The sequence below is a fragment of the Dinoponera quadriceps genome, unplaced genomic scaffold (assembly GCF_001313825.1).
Source record: "Dinoponera quadriceps isolate SergipeBrazil2010 unplaced genomic scaffold, ASM131382v1 scaffold1432, whole genome shotgun sequence".
Taxonomy (NCBI): domain Eukaryota; kingdom Metazoa; phylum Arthropoda; class Insecta; order Hymenoptera; family Formicidae; genus Dinoponera; species Dinoponera quadriceps.
In genome coordinates this window covers 117,248-141,531 of record NW_014555637.1, presented here as the reverse complement: position 1 = coordinate 141,531, position 24,284 = coordinate 117,248, and the positions used below count along the sequence as shown (strand labels likewise).

At 43.9% G+C, this 24,284-nt stretch overlaps 1 protein-coding gene and 1 long non-coding RNA gene across 9 annotated transcripts in view; one reads left to right on the top strand and one right to left on the bottom strand.

Moving 5' to 3' along the window:
• Window positions 1-33: 33 nt before the first annotated feature.
• Window positions 34-24,284, bottom strand: part of LOC106744921 (protein tyrosine phosphatase type IVA 1) — a 31,655-nt gene continuing 7,404 nt past the window's right edge. Inside the window, exons 1-7 of one of the 7 annotated variants that reach the window (XM_014620067.1) lie at window positions 12,997-13,349; window positions 11,828-12,154; window positions 5,035-5,440; window positions 4,021-4,509; window positions 3,138-3,269; window positions 2,880-3,046; window positions 34-2,777 (exon numbers count right to left, since the gene is read on the bottom strand). In XM_014620067.1, coding sequence (XP_014475553.1) covers window positions 2,666-2,777; window positions 2,880-3,046; window positions 3,138-3,269; window positions 4,021-4,137 — 528 coding nt within the window. In that variant the 5' untranslated portion in view covers window positions 4,138-4,509; window positions 5,035-5,440; window positions 11,828-12,154; window positions 12,997-13,349 and the 3' untranslated portion in view covers window positions 34-2,665. The other 6 variants (XM_014620071.1, XM_014620065.1, XM_014620070.1 and 3 more) reach the window with 6 other exon arrangements.
• LOC106744923 overlaps window positions 13,537-24,284 on the top strand; it is a 27,731-nt gene continuing 16,983 nt past the window's right edge. For both annotated transcript variants that reach the window (XR_001374495.1, XR_001374496.1), the window contains exons 1-2: window positions 13,537-13,668; window positions 13,742-13,912. This is a non-coding gene — a long non-coding RNA (uncharacterized LOC106744923). The remainder of the gene's footprint in view (window positions 13,669-13,741; window positions 13,913-24,284) is intronic.

Genomic DNA, 24,284 nt, shown 5'->3' with positions numbered 1-24,284 from the left:
GGGGGGGGGGGGGGGTTCTTAATTCAAAGAGAAAACGCGTCCAATTATCTTTAATTATCACAATTAAACTAAGGAGTGAACAATGAAAAGTAATGTACTTTTGTATCTAAGGGGGGTTGGGTCATCTTTGTTTCATTTTTACGAATATCCCTCGTCCCATCCTCTGGTAAAAAATATTGCAGTTTTTTAATATTACAAAAAAGGAGATGTACCAGATTTAGATTTCAATCCGAGTATCTGCGATCGTAGTGAATGTACTCAGTTTTGTGTGTATGTGTGTGGTGTAGAAGTGTGGGTGTGTCGTCACTCGTTATAAAATATGCGCGCGCGCGAGAATCTAGAATCGCTCGGGGGAAAAAAAAACTGTTTTCGCTCTGTGGCCACCTGGTAGCTGAACGTCAATCGATCGTGTCGTTCGCGTCGTTGCGGAATAAGAGGTGAATTGCCGGGGGTGATTAACAAACGTACGATACAACGATTCATTGTTGTTCCAGGGGGGGGGGTACAACACCGCGCGCCGGTGGCACCGTGGCAATTAAACTCGGTTGGTTGAACATAGAGCGGTGCGTAAACCGAGCGAGCCTGATCGCTCGAGCGCAACCGTCGCGCGATAACACCATTTCCGGCGCGCATCATTTCTATTGTTGAGCGGGGGACAGCCAGAGAGAAGCGAAGACGTGTTTGTTCATTACAAAAGAACGTACATTCACGTAAAATCAGCAGACGCGCGAAATGTTCTAGAGTTATTAATATTCGTTATTAGTTTACGAGTGAATTTCTTTTTTTTTCATCTCTATCCTTTGAACACAGTTTAGTGTGGCGTACAGCGTCACTGACAATTTTACCAAAATAGAAGACGACGATGGCTCTTACATAAAATGCTTTGTGTGCGTGTGTGTGTGTATATGTGTGTCAGATTTGAAAAAATCTATTCCTTTGCTTGCTTGCGGTTAAAGGTTTTTCCCTGGATATGCAAAGATTTTGGTGAAATTGTCGTTGAGCTACGATAAACGTGATATACAACTCTGGAGTGTGATTCATTTTTTTTACCTCGCGTTATTCTCGAGTTTCATTCATCGTTCAAGTTAACGCAGATTCCAAGTCCAATAAGAGTTAAGAACATCCATCAGCGATTCGGCATGCCATTGGAAATGCAACGCAATATACACACGTGTCTTCCTCTTCGTTCTTTAAACTCGGACAAATTCTCAAAGAACGCGTGAGTTATATATATTTTCCGGACTCTAACGCTTCATATGAAACTCGTGTCTCAGATATTAAAAAAAAAAAGTACATTTTTTTACAGACATATACATAAAGTTACGTAAACCAAACATCAACTGTGTTCCTCTAACGATATATCACGTTGATAAAAATTAATATTAGCCGTGTATACTCAACTTCGTGATAAATTTACGTACATGACAGAAAATATTCTGCAGTGAACTGCAATGTCGCTTTTCGCAAATTGCAATACTCAGCACAGTGCAGCATTTTTTTTTCCATCGCAAAATCAAGCATTTTTCACTGTGGCATGTGTCCTGATTCATCGTCGAAATAATTGTAACGTCGAGCATATCGTGTTCACATTCGATTTCACATCTTTTGCAAAGCTGCGACTGATACACATCATATCAAAACCATACACGTTTAAACACTTGAAAAAGGATGCGCATGTACCTCCCTTTTATTCTAATCATATATTGTGAAGAATATATTTATAGGATGCTTTTAAAGAGTGATATATTGAGTAGTCAAGACATATTTTTTTCTTTCTTTCTTATTTTTTGTTTTTTTTTTTGAAACGGAAATATGTATAATGAAGTCTCAATATTTTGTTTCAAATATTAAAACTTTGCATGTCATTTACACGTTTTACAGAGGAACGTGTTCATCTCTTGACCACACTTATCTGGAAATGTACTTTGCAATCACTCAATGTAATCTTAATAGTAATTTTCAAATTATGTCTGTTAAAAAAAAAACCTATAAATTAGAAATATACTAAGTTTTCTACTTATGTTACAGACGCAATACAATTTTCGATTGATGATGAGAAAAAAATGACGAATATCCGATGCATACCATATGTGTTAGCTGATTACAGTTGAAATTTTTCCTAATATAAATCGTTTCGGCTCACAATGAGGATTTATGAATTTTTGTCTCCCACATATTGGAGAGGGGAAATAATGCAATGAATGTAATGCGTGTGAGTAAAAATCTGACGTCACGCTGCATACTTCAGCATGATCGAGTAGCAATAATAACCGCGCGCATTCGCGAATATTTTAAAAATAGTTATTACAGTTTTAAGGCTTAACTTCTGTCCTATTACGATCAATATTGATTAAGTATCAAAAATAAATACAGGATTTCCGTAAAAAGAAACACAGCGACAATTTGAAGCAATTCACGTGTTAATGGCTTGTCTCAAAATACATAATTGGACAGACAGAATGTGCCTCAAAATTGCGACTGGTTGGTGATTGCAACTGGTAAAGTTTGCAATTCTTCATCACGGTTGCATTTCCATTGATAGGCCATTCAAAACAGATTCGCTACAATATACCGTTTGTTGCCAGGCGTAAAAACCTATACATTTATATCGATCGTGAATTAGTGACTTTTCCGTTTTCTCCGCTTTTCGAAAAAATCCTTCCATCTATTGGACGCAGCAGGAATTCTTCTGTCCGTTCTTGATCTTCAGTCGAGACTTGGGACGATACTTTTCGAGGAAAGTCAACTGCTTCGCGTTTATGGCGCCTCGTCTTTTCCTGGAAACAGAAGAGAGAGAGAGAGAGAGAGTCAGTTTGGTGACCGCCAAACCCATCAACTTCGAGAGAGTCCAATATGCGATGAGATACAGAAGTACTTACTCCCTGATAAGAGCAACAGCGTCTTCAAACTTAAGCCCGAGTTCAATGAGAGCTACCGCTACCAAAACTGGTGCTCTACCGAGACCCGCGACACAGTGTACCGCTACACATGCGTCAGGTGATTCTCGGAATCGATTCTTCAGCAATTCGAACCATTCATCCACCACCTGGAATTTTGATATCAACGATATGAAATGTCGATTGCTAGTCTCTCTCTCGACTTTATACGCGTTCGAGAATACATGCGGGACGTCTTACCTCGTTCGGTGGGAATGTACCATCGTCGAATACCAAATCTATCACATTGATCCCTTCTGACTTAAGTTCTTCGACTTTGTACGTTGGTTCGCAGACTCTTACCACTTCCTTTACATTGTGCATTTTCAGTTGCTGTTGAGGAGAGACATCGTGATATTATTATCTGTCAAACTATATATTCATATCTGCTCTAAGGTCACAAACCAGAACAAAAACTACCACCCAGTCACCGGAACAAGAAATGTAAGATAGTGATTGCTTCTTGGCAAGAAAAGGTGACCTTTCAGACGTTAAAAGTGACATCAAAAGTGACATTTTTTTGTCGGATTCTGAGAGCAGCAAAGGCCGTTTAAACAAAAAAGCGACGCTTACTCTTATTATCCCAGGTTTTCCTATTGAATAATTTAACATATAGCGAATTCTTTTCATAGCATTGTTTGAAAGTTCATAACAAGGAAAGACCAAGAGCATGAACGATATAAATATGTTTTCGGGGCAATTTTATTAAGTATTTTATATATATATAACATCCATATTTTACAACCAAATTTCACAACAGCTCGGGAAAGAAAGTGATTCATTTTGGACGATACTGAATTTTTTAGCGATTTGTCAAGAAAAAGTGACAAAAGATTGATTCGAGTGACTGAATGACAGCGCTGGGAAGATGGAATGGGTCTTTAAGAGCATAACCCGCAGCTGTTGTGACGACGTGGTATTTCTATATCTTCCTACGAAATGAAAAATATTACATCACTGCAACAGCCGCGATTAGACTCCCGAAGACCTGCTCTATTTTTCCTTGATTATAATTCGCATTAAAAATGAAAATGTGCCGGCGACATATCACGACATAGGCTTACGACTCAGTTTTCTTACTCACTTGAATAAAGGTATGGATGGTTTGATCATTCGGCCGATCGGTGATGAGGAACTTCATGTTTTTGTATGCAATTTCGGCGGGCGCCGGCCTGATATCCTTCACCCTCATGTTGCTCATTTCCTTCTTAACGGCAGATGGTTGTATAATCTATCTATCTCCCCTTATTGTGTTTTTAACTCTTAAAAGATCTTAGAACTTGTCTCTTCGAGTCTCGTACGTGTGCCACACTATACGAAGCGACAAAGGCTGGATTTGACAACTTAGCCCATTAAATGTCAGTCTTATAAAGTTGCTTCTCATTTAACTAATAAGAATATCCCTTATTTTTTTACAGAGGACAGAACCGTGGGTTTACATGTAGACGTCGAGAGAGGTTGTCGGGATGCGAATCTCGCCGAAAGGGTAAGGGCTACGTTACATTAGGCGGTGTTGATATGCGCTTTACTCTTCCCCACTTGAGAGACTTTCGACTATGACTCGGAAGATTATCTGAAAGCGAAAACAAACGAGTTATATTTTTGCGGGTAAGTTACGCACCGAGAAAGATATTCTTGCTCTCTCAACAATCGCGATAAATTGCACTTCGCAGGGTTGCCACAGGAAATGAATCTTGAGATTCTCTGACTTTTTCATGCTTTCCAGACGACAATGCGGAATTTTTCATGAGCAACAAGTAATTTTCAACTTTAACGTTTAGAAGCCGAGATCGCAAGAAAGGTAGGCTTGTATCATTGGAAGAGCAACAGAAACCCAAGAATTTCGTAACATAACACGATCCTTGAGTGCAAATTCAGGACAGCAAGAAATGAATGAGTATCGGAAGAGGGAATACAGCTGAGAGTATTCAGCCGAGGGAATTACGAGGCGAAGTTCCGAATTCCAGGTACTTCGCATCTTTCCCCGACATTTTCAATTTCCACGGACTTCACCCGGGTTTTCTGCGGCAACCCTGATCTCGATTTTCGAGCTTAGTCTCTCCACCAATGGAGGGACAAATAGGGAGCGCACACTCACCTATTTGGCACTGGGTGCTCCCGTGTGACAGGCGCGCTCAGTAACTACGATGCTTGCATCTACTAATGTAAATTAATAATTGGTTTCTATTAAAATTCTCCTACGTCTTGCGTCGATGACTAGTTGATGATTTCCTTTTTCCCGGACTCTCCCTGTGTGTCTATGTATGATGTGTGTGTATGTGTGTGTGCGTGTGTGTGGTGTATGATTTTTAATTCTCTACTCCAATGTCCACCTTTCTTCTCTCTCCGAGATGTGTCTATACCCTCTCCCTCGCTGCTCGCTTCAACAGTACCTAACAGTCCTCAGCGAGTACGGGCGTATCTCTCTATTTGTGTTGAGCCTGGCAGTATTCTGCGCTATCCAACTGAAACTCCATGTATGTGAGGATGCACTCACCAGGAAACTGCAACAGAAGACGATACACCGATGGCGATACGAATGATACATTCAGGACGGCGTCGTAAAATCCTCGCTCTCTCGAGATCGTTCTTTTTAGAGGCGCGCGCGCGTAACTGTATTCTTCTTCATTGTAGTATTCGCAATGCCTGACAATAGCGGACCCTCTCTCGAACGGTCGCAACGGTCACGGCGAGATAATAGTCGAAAGTCCTGCGTCCGATGCTAATTTCCGGTGCGTGACGCGCGTGTACACGCTTCTAAGAGTCAGCCAACATCTATCTGTCGGTCTGTCTCTATCTACCATCCTTCTTGTGTCAATCCGCATGCTTGAATTGGAAGAAGACACCACGGTACGTGCGTTTCGACGGACCAAAGCGACCTGCTCTCTCTCTCTTGTCGGCAGCGAGAGCAGTTACTTGCACGTGCGACAAACGTGTTACGAAATTTTTAAGTGAAGCTTCATATATATATACACACACACACACAACAAGGCATATGCTGTTATATCACAGGTCGCGGGATTTCCTAGCTATCGTCCCATGCCAAGCTCGCGAGAACGCGCGACGTAGTTGCAGCGGTTAACCGACGACGAGACGACTTCTCCCCCGATCTCATCTCTCATCGGCAGCGATTTGCGAAAGCTCCCCTTTGCGTAACCTTCGCCGTCGTCGATATGTAACGTACGACGTGTGCGCGCGCTTGATTGATGGGAAAAAGTACGACCGACTGACCGACCGACATTCGGCCGTATATACGTACCGGAATAACCGAAATAATTGGCAGGCGATGTAAAGCCACGAGATGAGCGGACTTTACGCTCCGTGAAACATCGCCAAGGTCGAATCCATCGTGACGACACGCCACGACGATGACGACGAGAACGTCGTCGTCGCTGTCGTGTCGTCGCTGCTTAGTTTGTATTTTATACTCCGTATTCAGAAGTTCGCGATTTCCAATTTTTGCGAACTTCAAGCAGCGTCCCCCCTCTCGCCCGCGCGGCTAATTGCACGATTCAAGTGACTTGTGCTAGCGAAAGACGAGGAGAACCGGCGACGTCCACGAGGACTCCTTGTCGGAACGTGTCCTGCGCGTGATAATTCACGAATACACGTGACACACGACGTACACTCGACGAAAATATTATGAATTTTCACTGAATTTTGGCCACGCCAGGTAACGAGATGTGGTCAGTCACGAAAAGGCTGTAACGTTTCTTTTCGAGTTCTTCGCATATCCAATCCAGGAAGATCCAGAGTCAAAGGTTTAGTTTCTACATTAAATCTTAAGTTGGTTCTACATTAATTCTTCATTAGGTCTTCTATTGTGCTTCTTTGACGCTATAAATGGAAAGTTATTTCTATTTTCTCCTTGAGGATTTAATGTAGAACTAAGCGGAGTTAAAATAAAAGTATGCTGAACTGATACATCTAACTGTGGACATTCTTGTTGTTTTGGTCTTTAAATATGAATATTCAAATTTGCAACACTGAATATATGCACATATATTAAATATATGCAAATATTTTACGTTTAAAGATTAAAAGTTTGTATTTAAATATCAAAACAAGAGGAATGTTCACAGATAGATATATATCCAGATATTGACCTTTTATTTTAATGTAAAACTAAACCCGGATCGAAATTTTAGTTCTACTTTAAGTCTAATTTAGTTCTACGTTAAGTCTTCCAAGGTCTTCTACTGCGCTCACTTTATGCTACAAATGAGGAAATTATTGCCGTTTTTCAACTTGAAGACTTAACGTAGAATTAAAATTGAAACTCTCTGGAAGTCTTAACTCCCATTTGTAGCATTAAAAGAGAACACTTACTGTGTGCCTTTGACGCTACAAATAGGAATTTATTTCCTCTCCCTTGAAGACTTAACGTAGAATTAAACATTTCAGCTGTAATACATTAAGTCTTCAAAGGTCTTCTATTGTGCTCCTTTGATACTACAAATAGCAAGATTATTGTCGTTTTCTCCACTTGAAGGCTTAATATACACAGAATCCAAAATTTTCCTCCGGGAGGTCGAAATTCTTACTCCCTATTAGTGCTCCTTTGATGCTGCAAATAGAAGGTTACTTCCATTTTCTCAACTTGAAAATTTCACGTAAGACTGAAATTTCGACTTGGGTTAGCAAAAGAAAGTGTTGTAACCTTTTCGTGGCTGATCATACCGGTACACGCGATCTCTTCGACGGGCGTCGGAAGTACCGGCTGAGGTGAGCGGGTGCGGACCGTGCAAGGACTACCGTTAGACATTCACGGAGGAGATCTTGGGGCGAAAAGTAAACTCAAGCCAACCTACAAACCTACTTAAGTCACGGCGCGTAAAGCAACACACGGACTCGCTGGGACATCGTTTACACGGAGTTGCATAGGAATCCCGTGTGCGCGCGCCTGCACACGAGATGCGTCTGATTTGAACTTTGCACCGCACCGACGAGCTTTCGAGAGCTCGCGTGTGCAAGTTGCATATATGTGCGGCGGCATACGTATATACACCGTGGACGTTTCCCTGGCGATGTTATTCGGATCCGTCGGAAACGTATGAAACAAGAGGCAGAAGCGCGCCGATCGGCCGATAATTACGAGCAAAAATTCGCGAACGCGCTTCTAACTTGGCCGAAGGAAGGAAAACGCGGACGAATGCATCGATGCGGGAAAGAACGAGATATGTATATGTGTGTGTGTATACTGCATTGCCAGTGGAATTCTTTCGCGTCGCGCGATTCATGCGGAAATCACCGCGCGTGCGTGTTTTACAAACAGTGCACAACCGCTGTCACAAACACACCTACACACACACACACAAGTGCATAAACACTGCCGGGCACGTAATATGTATGTACATACGACGTATGTACGACATCTACGTTGTGGAAACAAACGAACCGGTTAAGTTGTGTTCGTACGTGACGACGACGTGTGCGTTTCTTCCACTCGCTCGTCCGCTCGCTCGCTCGCTCGCGACTAGACCGATTCGCGACTTCGAAAGTGATCGCGACTAATACGAATATTTCGAGCTCGTGTCCATCATCGGCGGGAAAGCATCATCATCGGGGCTTGTCACAAGACCGATGCGCGTCGGCCCTCCTCGCGGTAAACAAAATTCTATTTGTAGAGTCGCGCGCGAGAACGTACCGCCGGACCGGCCGAAGCGAGGCGCGAAAAGCCAGCCGACCGGGATCGTTCGTGGCGATTCTATCGATAGAACGTGAGATATGTAGGGGGACGGGACGCTAAGGCGCGAGACAACAGAACGGAATGCTATAACGTGAGATAATGGGGCGGAAGTTTCCGCCCCGCGAGGAAGAATTTACATCGAACGGGAATTCAGGACCAGCCTGGACAGGCCGCGCGGTATATCGAGGCGAGATAATATTTATTATATAAAGTTGATTGTAACTTTAGCCCATTGTAATTATATATCAGCGGCTTTAGATTGATTTAATTATACCTATCTAAGAGAAATGTTATTTCACGAACATCAACGAACGTCAACGTAAAAGTTAGCGCAGTCCTCCTTGATACCTCGAGTCGAAATAACAATAACTCGAATAATAAGCTTCATGTGGGTTCTATCCGACCCATAGAAGCATTTTGTACTTTTTCTCAACTAAGTTTTTCAACCAGGCACTTTTATTCTCACAATAAGTCAGAGAATATTTAGGAGCAAATAAAATGTACCGCAAAATGAGTGCAATATCTGAAATATAATGCTTCACAAGCGCATTATTCGCGGAAGTATTAGAATATGGATCCGATCGAAGCCGACCAATCTGGTTATTCGAGGGTCTATGTTCTTGTCTACAACTTTGCATTAAGACGTAAGCCAATTGATCAACCACGGTCGATTATTCTTCTAACAAGCGATTGTGATTGGTCAATTTGCTTATTGCTACGTTTTAAAGCAAGGTTGTAGACAAAGGCTATTTAGTTCTACATTAAGTCTCCAAAGGTCTTCCATTGTGCTCCCTTTGATGCTACAAATGAGAAGTTATTTCCGTTTCCTCCACTCTTGAAGGCTTAATGCAAAATTTAAAATTTTTCTCGGAAGGTCTAAATTCTCTTTGTAGCATTAAAGGAGTATTATTAGTGTTCTTTTGATGCTAGAAATAGGAAGTTATTTCAATGTTCTCTACTTGAAGATTTAATGTAGAATTAAAATTTCGATTCCGGGCATCCCACTACTATATTTCTTTTCCTGATGTATGCATAAACCTACTTAATAATGAAAATGTGATTGTTAATGTAATTATAATTTTTAAATTTCGGAAAAATCGTCTTGTCCCCATTTTTCCGCGGATACTTGCTTTCTTTACGGAGAAAAAGTAAATTTCGCAGGTTTTAACCAAACACGCATGAATATTTCTGAACGAATTTCTTCAGGACAGAAATCGAAATAATCCGCGGAAAATGGGGGAAAAACCGATTGTTTTTCCCAAAACTTTAAAACTAGAAATATAATTGTAAATAAATGTTATAAAAAGAAACGTCTTTCTTTTTTCATTGCAATAAGTAATGTTCATCTTAAAAATTGATGTTATTTCCAAATGAGCAAATTCGGAAGAGATTAATCAAGAAGTATGTTTCTTGAAAAATTCATCTTTAACGTCACGTCTTTTTACGGTTGAATATTATTGAATCGAATGATTATCCATGTAATAAAATGCACTCGCGAATTACTCGCCCGATTCGTCGGTGTGCAATTAACGAGGAGCATGCCACATACCGTGGGTGAATGAGACGAGACAAGAGAAATCGTGGGTCAGGAGTCAGGACGGATATATATATATATATCCGGTTGCGAGCGACGTAAGAATCTATTTGCCTCCGTTAAAACTCGTTCGCCGAAAGAAACTTTTTTTCTCACTTCATTCGGCGTTTTTCTTCGCGGCGGCTCGCTCGATGATGTTCGCGCGACTCGCTGAGACACGGTGAAACGACGACGGCGATGAGATGCAGGATGCTAACTCTCGGAAAAACGGCATCGGTAGCGAGCTGCGATTTACGCGTCTCGCGGGCGTAGAGCAAGCATTGCATAATTCGCGGACGACATCGACGAATTTACGACTCACGCGCGCGATACGCGTCTACGTTGTCGAGAAAAACGAAAGTCGTAAATCGCTCCGACGAAAGTAAAATACAAGGCTAATCGCCGTTCCTACCGGTTTTACAGGGAAAGCGCCGCGCAAACAGATAATTCTGCCAAGTGGAAAATCGGGGACGCGCGAGAGATTTTTAATATCCTGTTACNGGGGGGGGGGGGGAAAAAAAAAAAAGAGAGAAAAAAGTCAAGCTGAAAAATCTATGGGCGCAGAATGATGATATCAGCAGAAACAGACGCGAAAGACGTCAACAGAAATTCCTCTTCGGATCTGCTCCCGCCGTGTTATTGCTCGGGAAATTTCTGCCTTGCACTAAGACGCGCGATGTCGAGCGAGTTGATTTGCTTAATTCACGTGCACGTCACGATTTTGCCGAGCGTACGTTAGATCGCAAGTGGGATGACAGTGCTGCCATCCAATCACCGGAACAAGAAAGAGCGAAATAGTGACTGCTTCTTGGCAGGGAAGATAACAAAAAGTGACCTCTCGGCTATCAAAATAATGACGACCAAAAGTGACATTTTTTGTCGTCAAATCCTGAGAGCAACTAAGGCCACTTAGAGAAGCAACGTTCTTATCTCCCCGGGCTTATCTTTGGATAATTCAACATACAGCGAGTTCTTTTCATAGTATGGTTTGAAAGTTTACAAACGGTTTACAACAAGGAAAGACCAAAGGAATAAACGATACAAGTGCGCGTTTGGGACAGTTTTATTAAGAGAAACGGCTAAAATAAACGGAAGAATCAATTGGTATTAAATCAATGATAGATGTTCTCATATATGAGCAAGAATATTATAATCTTCTTAGGAGATTTTTAGTCCCGAATTCATTGAACTTGTATTGATGCAAGTATTACTTGCGGTCAATTCAATACTAAAAATTCCCTAAGAATATTACAATGTTCTTGCTCATGTATGAGAATATCTATCACTGATTTAAGACTATTTGTGTATGCGTGTGTAGAATGTCTATCGTTTACAAATTTAACGGCAGCCCAGGAAAAAATGGGCGACCACGATATCTATTTAGGACAATAGAAAATTTTTAGCGACTTGCCAAGAAAAAAGGTGACTCGAGCGCAACTGGATAGCAGCGTTGGGATAGTCGGTCTCAAGCGGCGAAATACAAACGCGCGCCCGCGAGGCGATATTTATTTTGAGACTCTCAAAGTTTCCGTTTATATGAAAGCCAGCTGTGTATCCAACACTTCTGTACACGTTGGTGTAGCACGAGCCGCTCTCTCGCGGGCGAAACTCGGTCCTTTCCGACTTTACCTCACGGTCATCCGCCGGGAGATCCGCGGAGTCCGAGGTCACGGGGAGCCCCAAGTAATTAAAATTCAATTACTCTCTCTCTCTCTCTCTCTTTCTCAGTTTCTCCCTCTTTTATGCCGCCGGCAGCGTGTTCAGTTCACGAAACCAATGTCGCGTGTCGGAATCGCTAGCAACGTGAGACGCCGCAAGACCGCCGCACCACCGGAGATAGTCAGAAAGTCACATCTTAATCTTTTCGCGCGCGCGCGTGCACTTCCGCGAGAGCCGCAAGTTCGGTACTCTCAGCGCGCCAAGAGCTCACATCTTTGTGTCCAAATTAGGCTGGATCTACAATAGGTGTAGCAAGCTTTTAGCCTTTTGCCCTGAACACTGAATTCTAACGTAATTTCTAGCGAAAAGCGTCTCCAGTGTTACCACGCGGGAAAGAAGTAGCTTCCACAAGTAAAAACCATAGCTCCCACACAGGTGGAAATGTCCGTGTAATTTACAACTGAAATTTACTTGATTTCGCTAATTCTCTTTGTCCCTGTATCTAGTATTTTAGCGCTCACAGCTGGTAATTAGATTTCAGTTGTATTACATGGACAGCTGATTCCTTTTTCTCATGTAGATGTCGCAAATCCTGAGAATTTTAAGCGTTATTGTGCCTTTGGCGAAGCGCGAAACACCTTTTATCAGATATTACGTTATATTTCATTGCTCAAAGCTCAGTTACACTAAACTCCGTTTAAGTTAAACGACAATTGACCTACAGGTTCGCCCAATTGAAATTTCTGTCGCAGAAGAGATTGAGAAAGATAAAAAGTTCAGAGTTTCCAGTTACGATCCTGTAAATTAATCGTGCAATTGGTGCAACCGGGCCTTAAACGAAATCCGAGTCGGTATTTTAATCTTAGTTTAAGTCTAATTCAGTTCTACCATCATGTGTTCAAAAGCTTTCCATCGTGTTCTTTTGGTGTTAAATGGGAAAGTTATCGTCATTTTCCCCATCTGAAGGCTTGATGTAGAACTAAACTTTGAATTCCGGAGAACTAAATTCCCTTTGTAATATTAAAAGAACACTTATTGCGTCCCATTGATGCTACCAAGTGTGAACTTATTTCCTTGTCCTCCGCTTGAAGACTTAAAGTAGAATTAAAAATTTCGACTCGGGAAGGCTGGAGGCTTACTACACTTATCGCAGACCCGGTTTTGCCGGAGTCTTCTGCCGCACTCGACAGCTTCACCGGGCGGACAACGATCGCGCTCGGCCAACTCGGCACGTCGAGATCTATCGGGACCCGACACACCCGAACAACGTCCCGGCAGATTCCTCCCCCTCGGCCGAGGAACGTGAACCGCGAGCTGGACAACTCACATCCTCCGTGACTCGCCGGAAACCCGACCGCGACCCGTCGCGTCTTATTGTCGCAGCTGTTCGGCGGCGGCGGAGTCGCGAACCGGAGCAGCCGTGGGGGCCCAGCGAGAGCGCAAGGCTGTGTGATATCGTGAACCACTCGGCGTGGCGGTCGTGTCGAATCTGGGCCAGCCACGACGTGCTGATCAAAATAGCACGGCGTCGAGACAGCTTCCCACCCGTCCTCCCCCTCGTCTCTCTCTTCCCCCCCCCCTGACCGCCATCGCTTCACTTCACCGAGTCGAGAGCTCGCTCGTCATCTGATCCCCCTACACGCACGCACGCCACACGCAATGTCCATTTCAACCTTCCCCCTTTCCCTCTACCCTCCCTCCCCCCGGACTCTAGCTTCTGCGTCGGGTCTTCACGACAACAGCGGTGACGCTCGCCGCCTTCGCGGTTGGTGGTACGTGCGCCCGATGAGAACTACTCCTCCCGCTGTCAGGTAAGTAACGCCGACCGGTAAAAAGGGAGACGGACGGAGAAAAATCGGTACGCTGGTACCCTCTTTCTCGCAGGTGAATTCCTGCACCTGGCCAAGAGGAAGGGTCGTTGCCCGTATCTTCGTCCAGGAGCCGCGTGTCTCAAGAGGGTACCAGTCGCCGTCGTCCTGTATGTACTGTGACATTCCTTAGACGGAAAATTGCACGATTTTCAACCTTAGCTGAATCGACATTTTAAATTCTACAGTAAGTTTTCAAATGGAGAAAACGGAAATAAGTTTTCCCACTCGTGACATCAAAGTAGCACGATAAGTATTCCTTTGAGGTTATCAAAGGAATTTGACCCGTCAGAGTCTAAATTTTAGTTCTACATTAAGTCTTTAAGTGGAAAAAACAGCAATAAATTTCCCATTCGTAGTATCAAAAGAGCACGATGGAAGACCTTGGAACACTTAATAAATTAGACATAAACTAGAACTAAAATTTCGACTCGGGCATACATAACCTGTACACTGAGAAATTAATGATTGCATCTACTTGATAATAGACAAGCGCGTTCTGATTGGAGAAAACCAAATTTCTATTAATCATGAACCTAAATTTGGTCCTTATCAGAAATTTCATTTCCTTCAACCAAAGTTTGAACTTATTTCCTTGTCACGGGAGATTCACATGGATTGCTACATAAAATCTGAGTTTTTGGCGCAATTTCCAGGGATAATCACGAGATTCCAACTGTTTTTTTTTTCCAACAGAGCCAACTAAACTCATTGCTCAGGTAAGGTTAGAAATCGCATAAGTAACTAATTATAACGATCACACTCTAATTATAAGTCACAATAGCTTTAATTATAACAGTTTCGACTTATTCTTGCATGTACGTGTGTAAGGTAAAAAGTCGGGTAATTTATTATCTAGAGCATGATAAAGCATACACAATCACCCGTACAATATCTGGCATAATAGCTTTAACATTAATTAAGCCTAGTGACTGTCAAATTTTTTATTCATGCGCAATGAATTTACATATTCGTGCATCATGATTTCGAGCAAGCGGTAATATTGCCTCGATATAGTTTAGACAGTTTTCGATGTATAAAAAAAAATATCGTGGTCACTAGATTTAATAAATACTAAAGCTATCATATCGGATACTGAACACAGATTTCTACATATCGCTAGACCACTAATTGCCATATATACTACATCAAAAAATGGACTCTGAAAAATATGTATTGCATACTACGTGAAATAGAATAGAAGAGGAATGGTGGATAAATGCAATATGGTCGATGCAACCAATCAGGCGTGAATGTCATACTACTTGTACGATGATTCCGTTATACATATTTCTCGGTGGCATTTATTTCGTAGAAGTTAGCAGTCTGGTAGTACATAGAAGTCTGTGTTATTGAACCGCAAATTCCATTAATGCTGTCCCATTTCTTGGATATAGTGATGTCGGAAATTTCCAATCAGACGAATTATTCTCGTGTATTCTTGCGTCATAACTGTTGATTATTCGGTGAATCAACAACGATGCGTCAAAGCGGCAGTCATGACGCACAAATATTCAAAAATAGCGCGTCTCATTGAAATTTTTAATGTCATTATGCCTAGGCAATGAGACTGCATTAATGGAGTTTTCCGTGAGTGGGCGCGCGTTGGTGCACCACGTACTACGTGTTTCAATCGTATTTCCTTTCCTACTCGGCATTATCGCAAATCGGATCACGGAAAATTCGCCACGACACTCGCTCGCGAGGGTTGACGTAGCTTTATCAACTTCGCGCTTCGATAGCGCCAATCGTTATCTCGCACGCTGGGCAACATCATAAATGAACATGATGTTGAATTTCTCTCACCTGTAGACAGGTTTCTAATAAAATAGAAGTAAATTGCCGCTAGTTGACAAATAACCGAGAATTAATTAGGAGGATCATGGATTTCCACTAGTTCTTATCTGTGATTAGATAATTAATTAATGCCTTGACGCGGCGCCGGTCTGTCGGTCAAGTCGCACGTGTCGCTCAACGTAATCACACGTTACTGCTGCAATACCTATAGCTCTCTTGCGAACAGGCGAGACGGATTAGTAATCTCCTTTCGAGATCGCACATAATTGCACGCTATTGCATGGGATTGCATAAGATTGCATGGGTCCTATTCCGCGCGTGGCTGTGCGCAGGCCCGATAAGTCGCTACCGATGTCCGCCGAGGGCGTCTTTAAGGCCATTCCATAATGCCTGTGAGAATATGACCGTACACTAAGAATAAGTACTTAAAAATTTATTTGTGAGATATCAGATTTATTTCGCAAAAATTAAGGTTTATTTTCCGCGAGATAAGGTTTATTTCGGTGAAATAAACCTTATGCCCCACAAATAAATTTTTAAGCACCCCTTTCCTAGTATAAAGGCCATGGTAGACGGAAAAACGCAAGAAGCAAGACTTCGTCGGTAACACAATTGATTCTCCTTACGGTCGAAGAATAATCGACTGTTACTGCTCAATATGCTTATTGCTTGCGTCTTACGCTTTTCTGTGTGCCATGATATTTAAGGGCTTCCTATAAGCCGTTAGTCACAACGCATAAGAGAATCTAGCAATTGGAATCTTTTATTTCTATTCCTAGAATAATCTGATTGGCTATGTCTTATCCGTTATGCGTTATGACTAAAGGCTTATTGTAGAAAGCTCTTAAATAATCAATCATTTTTTATCTTTTGTATACAGAGTGGGACATTTAAATTGAGACACCTTAATATAACAAAAATAAAGTAAAATAGAAAGAAATGTTTCAAACAAAATTTGTAAGGTTTGGAGGGAGACACATTTTGATGACTTTAAACTTCGTTGTACAGTCCTATAATTTAAGCTCATTGTAAGGTCAACTTCATTATTTTCAATGGAATTGTATAATTTCTTTTTAGTACAAATCGATTTCTCTGTTCATTCTGCGTAGAAAAATACTAGAATGAAATCATGAATAATTTTCGAGATATTTTACTTTTTATTCTGACATTTCTCAATATAAGATATAAAATATCTTATAAAGTATTCACTTTTCGATAATATTACATTAACTCTTTCCCGTCGAAATCCGGGATATTCCCGGCAAGGTGCCCATATGCTTACAACTATTGCGGCCGGAAAGAATTGATACTTTTCTATATAATAATATATTAACAGCTATTTCCTTTTCTCATGTTTTGTATATCTATGAGATTATTATTATNTAGCTTTTTACGCGTGATTTTCACTAGGTTGTAGCTGGTTTCGGTAAATATGCGAAAAATGTTCAGTATTATAAGAATAACATTTTTGTTAGAAATTATTTATTTTTTGAAGGAGTATTACAAATATATGAGTTCCAAATAATTATTTATAAGTTTTTAATATATGATATTTTTTGAAACAATTTCCAACATGAAGGAATGGTTTTCTGTTGCACGTTTCACAGAAGTATACTGTTGTTTTTCTTCCTCCAGGCAACTTACGATTAGAACATACTAAACAGTCATTATGTTTTCCTTTAGCATCAAGTTGGAAGATATGTAGTTTTTCATTTAATCTCTCCACATTGTCTGTTGTTGATGGCGTTCCATATCGCGCAGTTTTCTTTATTCATCTTTGGGCTCAATATATTAACTCTTTGCGCTCGAGAGGTGCCTCTCAGGCACCATTGGATATGATGCGACAACTCGAGCGGTACCTCTCAGGCACCACTCGGATCGGGGCGGCAAAACGAGCGATAACGGTGTTTATTTAGATTTGGCCTAACGAATATCGCTTCACGAATTTACGCCTAGCCCTTTGTGTGTAATCTTATGAGGTAATGGCTACAGAGATGTCTTATCTCAAAAACGCTCGCGAACGCGTTTAACAAATGTCTTTCTTTGAACTGTGAAGATATGTAAAATGTTAAAATATACAAGTTTAAAGTGTTATATTGTGTCAGAAATCATTTTAAGTTAACTGTAAAAAAAACTCATGAAATAAGCGGGAGCAGCCAACTCCTCTCGAGTTGCTGGTTCGCTCGAGTGCAAAGGGTTAAAATATTGAGTACAAAAGGCAGTGATATATCACTGGAGATGTCAATTGCTTCGTTGCTTATGCTTAACTGACAAGGCAATCGTACCCGCATTTGACAGAGAGCGAATTTCGACAGGTTCCGACTTGTCACCTCCTACGTGACGTACGACCGCAGCGACGAAGTATTGTTGTCACGTGAGAGGTGACTTACGACCGATAAGGGTTAAGTCTGTAAGACGCAGTTGTAAGGGCTTGTGCCGGTGCAATAGTGCAATAATGCAAGTTCGCGGGAGAAACAAATTATCCTCATTTCGCATATTCGTACGAACCTTGCAGAACGGCCTTTATGAATCCGATTATCATCCGCCACCCACCTTTCACGCATTTCATTAGTGGCGCGATCATTCTGCCACGGGAAACGACGACGGTGGAAACGCCGATCGGCCGATCGGTAGGACCCGACTTTCACGGTCATTCTTGTCGCGCGACGGAGAGAAAACGGAAACGCTTTGATGACGTCAAAAGCCGCTCGACCGGATAAATTACTGGGTCACTTACGCAGTGGCGTATGTGCAATCGCACGATTCGTTCCCCCTCCCTCGTCGTCGCCGCGGCACTTTCTCGGCGCAATTTCGACGCAGCCCGCTTTCGGGGGAATCGGAGGATCAACAACAGGAGGGAGGGGGAGTTCGCGACACGATGAGTTATCTCGCGACCGCGTCACCGCTAACAACGTCGTCAACATCGCGGGGTCGCGCGCACTCCACGTGCATCGCCGGATAACGTCCTGGTACCGTTCGAGGCCGGCGGTGTCCTTCGAGCACGAAACCCTTTCCGCGAAGCATAACGGAAATGATTAAGTGCACGACAAGCGGCGGCTCGCCGCGCGAACGTTACTACTTTTTCACGGATATCGCGGGCACGTGTCTCGCGAGGTAGCATGTACACACCGTCGGATCTCATCCTTCGAGGCTGAGGGAAATCGAAGAGGGGCGGGGGGGAAGGAGAAGGTAAAGAGAATAAGGAGGGAAAAGCAAAATATACACACAGAACGAGAAACAACAGACACGCTCGCACACGTGGTGGCGACGCGCGGCCGAAAGCTTCCCGGTATTTCGCAAATGTACCAGTTAAGTCACCGGAAATCAATAACGAGCGGCTGGCCCGAAGTAGGAGGCGTTATGACGTCGCACCGTGATGTCATACCGCCGGCCACGTGTGGGTGATGCACCGAGAGAGGTGCATACGCGAGCACAGAGCGCGGCCGAGAGAGGAGACGCACGCGCTCTCCGGTCTGGCATGACGAAAGGTGTGCACGTACACGGCTTCTTTACTATATTGCAGTCGTGAATTTTTTTACGAAGCATGGCAGAAGGAGCGAAAGAAAGAAAGAAGAAAGAGAGGGAGGGGACGATATAAGCCGAGGCGAAGCACATAAAGATATGACGTTTCACGTATTGAGTATCAAAATGCGATATCTCGCGCGCGTACGTCCTCGCACGTCATAAGTTTTATTATCTGCGCCACCCTCGCGCATCGCTCTTGCATCCCTCTCTTCCTCCCTCCGTCTTTCTCACTTTCCCTCTTCTCTCTCCTCGCGTCCCAGCCGGTAAGTTTTCTAGATGACAACGGGGCGGGGTTGAACGAGCCCCCCTCCGGGGGTAGGGGGGGCGAACCGATGTGCGCATTAGGCAATGTTCATAACGGTACCGCGTCGTCTCTTGCGTTTCTTTGACTATCGACGGTGCGAGTCTAATGCCTATGTCGCATTAGCGATTGCGTCTACGATTGCCTCTTGGCCGATCCAGGAGGGAGTTGCTGGCGATTTAACCGGTGAAGAGACAATCGTAGACGCAGAGGTAATTGTCGGTGTGATACGGACATAAATCAATGGCGGTCGTGATTTGGAGAGAAGCTAAGGATAATCCGTGGCCCGTTTTCGAAGAAAATCGAGAAATCTTGGAGGATTGAGGACTCCTTTGGTTGGTATCTTTTCCGGGGTGTCAAGGGTAATTAGGGCCGCTCGAACGTTGACACAACGTCGCGTGAAACGCCGGCCACTCAAAGAGAAAGTGGTCGCTGCGGTGCCTCGGAGCGATGAAGACGGTCCTGAGGAGCCGACGCTGGGAATTTTAGCCCTAACCTTCGGAGGCGATTTTTAGATGTCGCGCCTACGCGTCGGTCCCGCTCTATTCTTAGGCAAAAGAGCGCCTATAAATAATATCCTTCAATATGCGCTCCCTGACTCGTCCTCCTCCGCGAAAAGCGCGGCCGACGAAAGCGGCCGCGGCACGAGCAGCGGTGGTCTCAGGTGCCCGTTAAAATCGATATTTCAAGTAGGTCAGTGGGTTACCAGGCGAAGGATGATAAGAGAAACCTCCTCTTCTTCTTCCTCCTCCTCGGACACAGGATCGCCGGCTTAAACGGAACGCCCTGCAATCGCGCGCGCGACGCAGCCGGAAGCGTGCTCTCTCTCGACGTTAATCGCGTTGGATTTTCAGCGCGACTCCATGCGTGCGAACCCTGGTCGCTCCTTGCTTCGGAAAAATCGGGTGAAAACGGGTGTATTTTTATACACGCGTGTGCGACGAACGTTCCTTCGTCCTTCGGCGTATATATCAAGATACACGGTCTGTGTGTATCGAGTCAAGTGCATGCGCGACGGCACTAGTAGATCGCAGACGAGATTTCTCGTTCGACGATAACGGCCGAATTGAGAACATTCTGGATGGGCTTGATCGATTCCTCGGGTTTATATCGGTTAATAAAAGTGTCTTGATATTTTTCTTCTACGTTTTCCGTCGAGTGAGTTGTTCTGGCTCGAAGTCCAAAATCGTGAAATTTCACGATTCAAGAATTCGTCCTCTCGAAAAAATAGCAATACACCGGGGCGTAGAGCGAGACAGGGGGGTCGCGAGAACGAGGGGGAAGGGGACGGGAAAACGAGAAGGCCATATATATACCCCTTCCTCTCGTTTCTAAACTCGGGACGCCGCGGAACGGATTTGCGCGCGACTCCCCTTCGAAAATCCCAGCTGGCCCTACCGTCGATGGCCCAGCAGACATTGGCGATCGTTAAGCAAGGTCAGTGACACCGGTCGTCCACCCTAGGCGCGTCTGGGCGTCGAATCTCTCTCTCTCTCTCTCGTTCTCTCCTTCGTCGAGCGACACTCCTGCGGCGGAGAGCGGGGATATAACATTCATCGTCCTTTGGAGAAGACCGGCACACGGACGAGAGAAGACATTCGATCCACTCGAAAACTCCGCCGACATTCCCCCTCCCCCCGCGAGATACCACACCCGATGCTCTATTTTTAAGCGGACAAGCTGCGACGCACTCGCCACTCGATGTGCGACGCGGCTTCGTCTGACGTACACACACGCGTGTGTGCACATTTATTTATTGTCGAGCGAGACCATCTCCAAGTTCTCTTACGTCACGAAACGAGACCGAAACTCAGCTGGATTTCGCGGAGACGAACACGAAGATTCACTCGCGACGATGCAGCGCGTTCTTCGCGCGATCCCGCGGACGTTCTTAGGCGGAACGGAAAGAGTCCCGCGAGAGTGCGCATCGCCCCGAGCACGTGCCTAGGAACACGCACGCATATGTGTGTGTGTGTGTACGTGTGACTCATACTTCCCGTATTTGCAAAACGAGGCGAAGGATCGGTTAGTTTGGCGCCGGTGTGTAATTACGCTCCTCCGCGCCAATCAATTACCCCTCCCTCCCTGCAGAGGGCTGGCAGTTTTCCCAATTCGCCCAGATTCCTGCGTTTCGCCGGCGCTAATTGTTTCGGAAGCGAGCCGCCACCCCGCGCTCCGCGGCGGCTAAATTTAAGAGCGCCGGAAATCCGCCGCTCGCGAGGCGAAAGCGCGGCGAGGAAGGCTTCGATCGCGACGAGGGCGGGCGACACGCGACGACGGTGGTGGTCTATTCACAGCGCTCTTGTTTTTCGTCCGCGAGCGTGTTTTGTCTCGTGTTGCGACCACGACTACCAGCGGCGGAGGCACAAGAGAGTCATGGGCGCGCGAGCGAACGAGGCAACTTAATCCGAGCCCGGCGAGGAGCCTCTCCTTATCGCTCCGGCCGAGTATTGAGACGGTAACACAATGTTACACAAATTGATTCCGCGTCGTCATAGGTGACTCTCGTCCGCATCGACGCCTCTAGATCGGCTTACGAGCTGCCGTGCGATCGCGTTCGCACAGCACGAGAGTGCGTCGAACCTCGTAACCGAGCCTGAATCTCGCGGAAGGACGGTATCGCGTGTCAGTCGCTTTGACAATGGGAACCTCCCCCCCCTCCGTCTGTTTTCCGTGCTCGATTTCTCCGTGGTGGTGTCATCAGCGTAGGCTGGATCTTTCTATTCTTTGTGCCCGAATCGGAAAAGGATAATTCTAATGTGTTGCGTAGAGGACCAGGATAAGATAAAGAGGACCTTCTCGGGGAATTTCTTTTCAATAGATAACCCGGGCCTTCGGAGAAACGACCACGGATCGGGAAGACTAAAGCGAAGGATCACACATATACGATGACGAGCTTATAAAAAGGGACGAAAAGTATAATAGACTAGGTTGAGTTTAGCACGTCTGTTGTTGCTCGCGTATATTAATCCTTGCAAGGAAAGATAGAGGTCATTCGTGACCCTTGCGAGAAAGACGTTATAATACTGTTATATTAATGTAATATAACGTAATATCTTTTAAGAATATATTCCTGTTTATTGTACCGTATAATTTTTGTGCCCTTTCCTATTGTTAATCAAACAGAATGCATATTCATATATTTCGGTCACTCACGACTACACCTTTCCTTGAGAGGATTAATTTCTCTTCAGTACGTGAGTTTCAGAATATTTATTTTTCAAGTCCGGCAGCCTTTTCTAAGCAGAATAACGAAGGCGGACCGCTGTTCCCCGAATCGTCGCAGCGGAGAGAACAAGGAACCGTTGGTGAGACACTACTGACCTGCAAATTTTTCTTCTTTGAAGATAAAACAAGACCGTGGATATCTAGTTAAAACTTGTTCGCTTTTTTATCTTTCTATCATGAAGACAAATATTTCTGGCTGATAGAATGCGAGTGTCTTTGAGATAAATTCTCGACAATTTTCTCCGTATTTCTTCCGTGAGATCTCTCTCTTTCTCTTTTGTTTTTTTTTACAAATAGTAAATATAAAGTTAATTCTCTAATGGTAAAGTGGGGTCAGAGTGACTGCACAACTTCGTTTATTTTACATCATGCGCGCGCTGTTCCTCTTCTTAAGAAATGTTTCATGCTGTTATTTACTTCTTTTATCCACATTGATTACATGAAAAATGAACAAAACAAGGCACGAGATTGGATCCAACCTCACTTTCCTGGATACTTTGGAAATTCATCTTGCCATTAGAGAGTTAACCTTTTAAAAGAGCAACCCGTGATCTTGACGTTGAAATAACACATCAGAAGTTTTTCAAGCGTATATTACGAAAAAAATTGCAAAAATCATAATTTTTGTATCTTCTTAGACTTTTGTAAATTATCAAGTTTACCGCCATATTTTATTTATTGTCCTTGCAGACTGATTGCCGCCAGGAAACTAGTTGTTAAATTCGACTAATAATAACAGCGGTCATATAAACCTAACTTTTTTTTCTATGTAATAGAAGAATAGAAGTGAGCTATAGTGTCTTGCACAAAATATGGAAAAGGGGGGAGAGAGGGCGAAAGAAAATGTGTAGACCTCATAGGTCCAACATGTTACTGTCAGGATCAAGACGGCTCTCGGTGAGACGAGTTTTTCGACCAGCCGGGGAGCGAGAGCGTTTAGCGACGAGAGCATTTCGTGTTCGCGCGTACGGCCCTGCACACCCGTCGTGCTGAATCGTCCTTTGCCTCAAGCCACACGTATCGTTCGCAACCGGTCTAGTCGAGATAGTAACTCTATCCAACACGTGGCGCGGCGGGAAGAAAGAGGAGAGTATCTCGGAATAATCTTACGGGAAAGCCCTTGGCCACCGGGGTCTGGTCGGAGGTCTCTGAAAAGACGACACCGACAGAAAAAGAGAGAGACGGTACTTATTAATGCTGCAGAGCTCTCCTCCTTCGTCAAATTACTCGGAGCACACGCGCTTAGCGCGTGCTCCCAGTGTCCAGTTCGTTTGGACGAAACAGAAACGCCCATTGAACCCGACTCGAATTCGACACCGTGATTATCATTAACGACTTTCGGACGACCCTTCGAAGCCTTTTCGATGGTTTTGTCCTTTTACGGTCCGGCGTGTCCGCAATCTTTTCGGCCGATCCGCAAACATTCGGTCCATTCTCGAGCAGAAATTTCCTGAAGATCCCACCATCAAGTCTACTTGGTTCGACATCAAGTTTTCAATGTAGAGAAAACGGAAATAACTCCCTACTTGTAGTATTAATAGAGCACTAATAACCGGTTTTTGATGTTACAAACGGAAATAATTCCATAAAAATAGTTTGAGAAAAGCAATCTTCTAGTGGCGATTTCGGAAATTTTACAATTTACCCACGTATAGTTTAATATAGCAATATAAGATATATATATATATATATATATATATATATATAT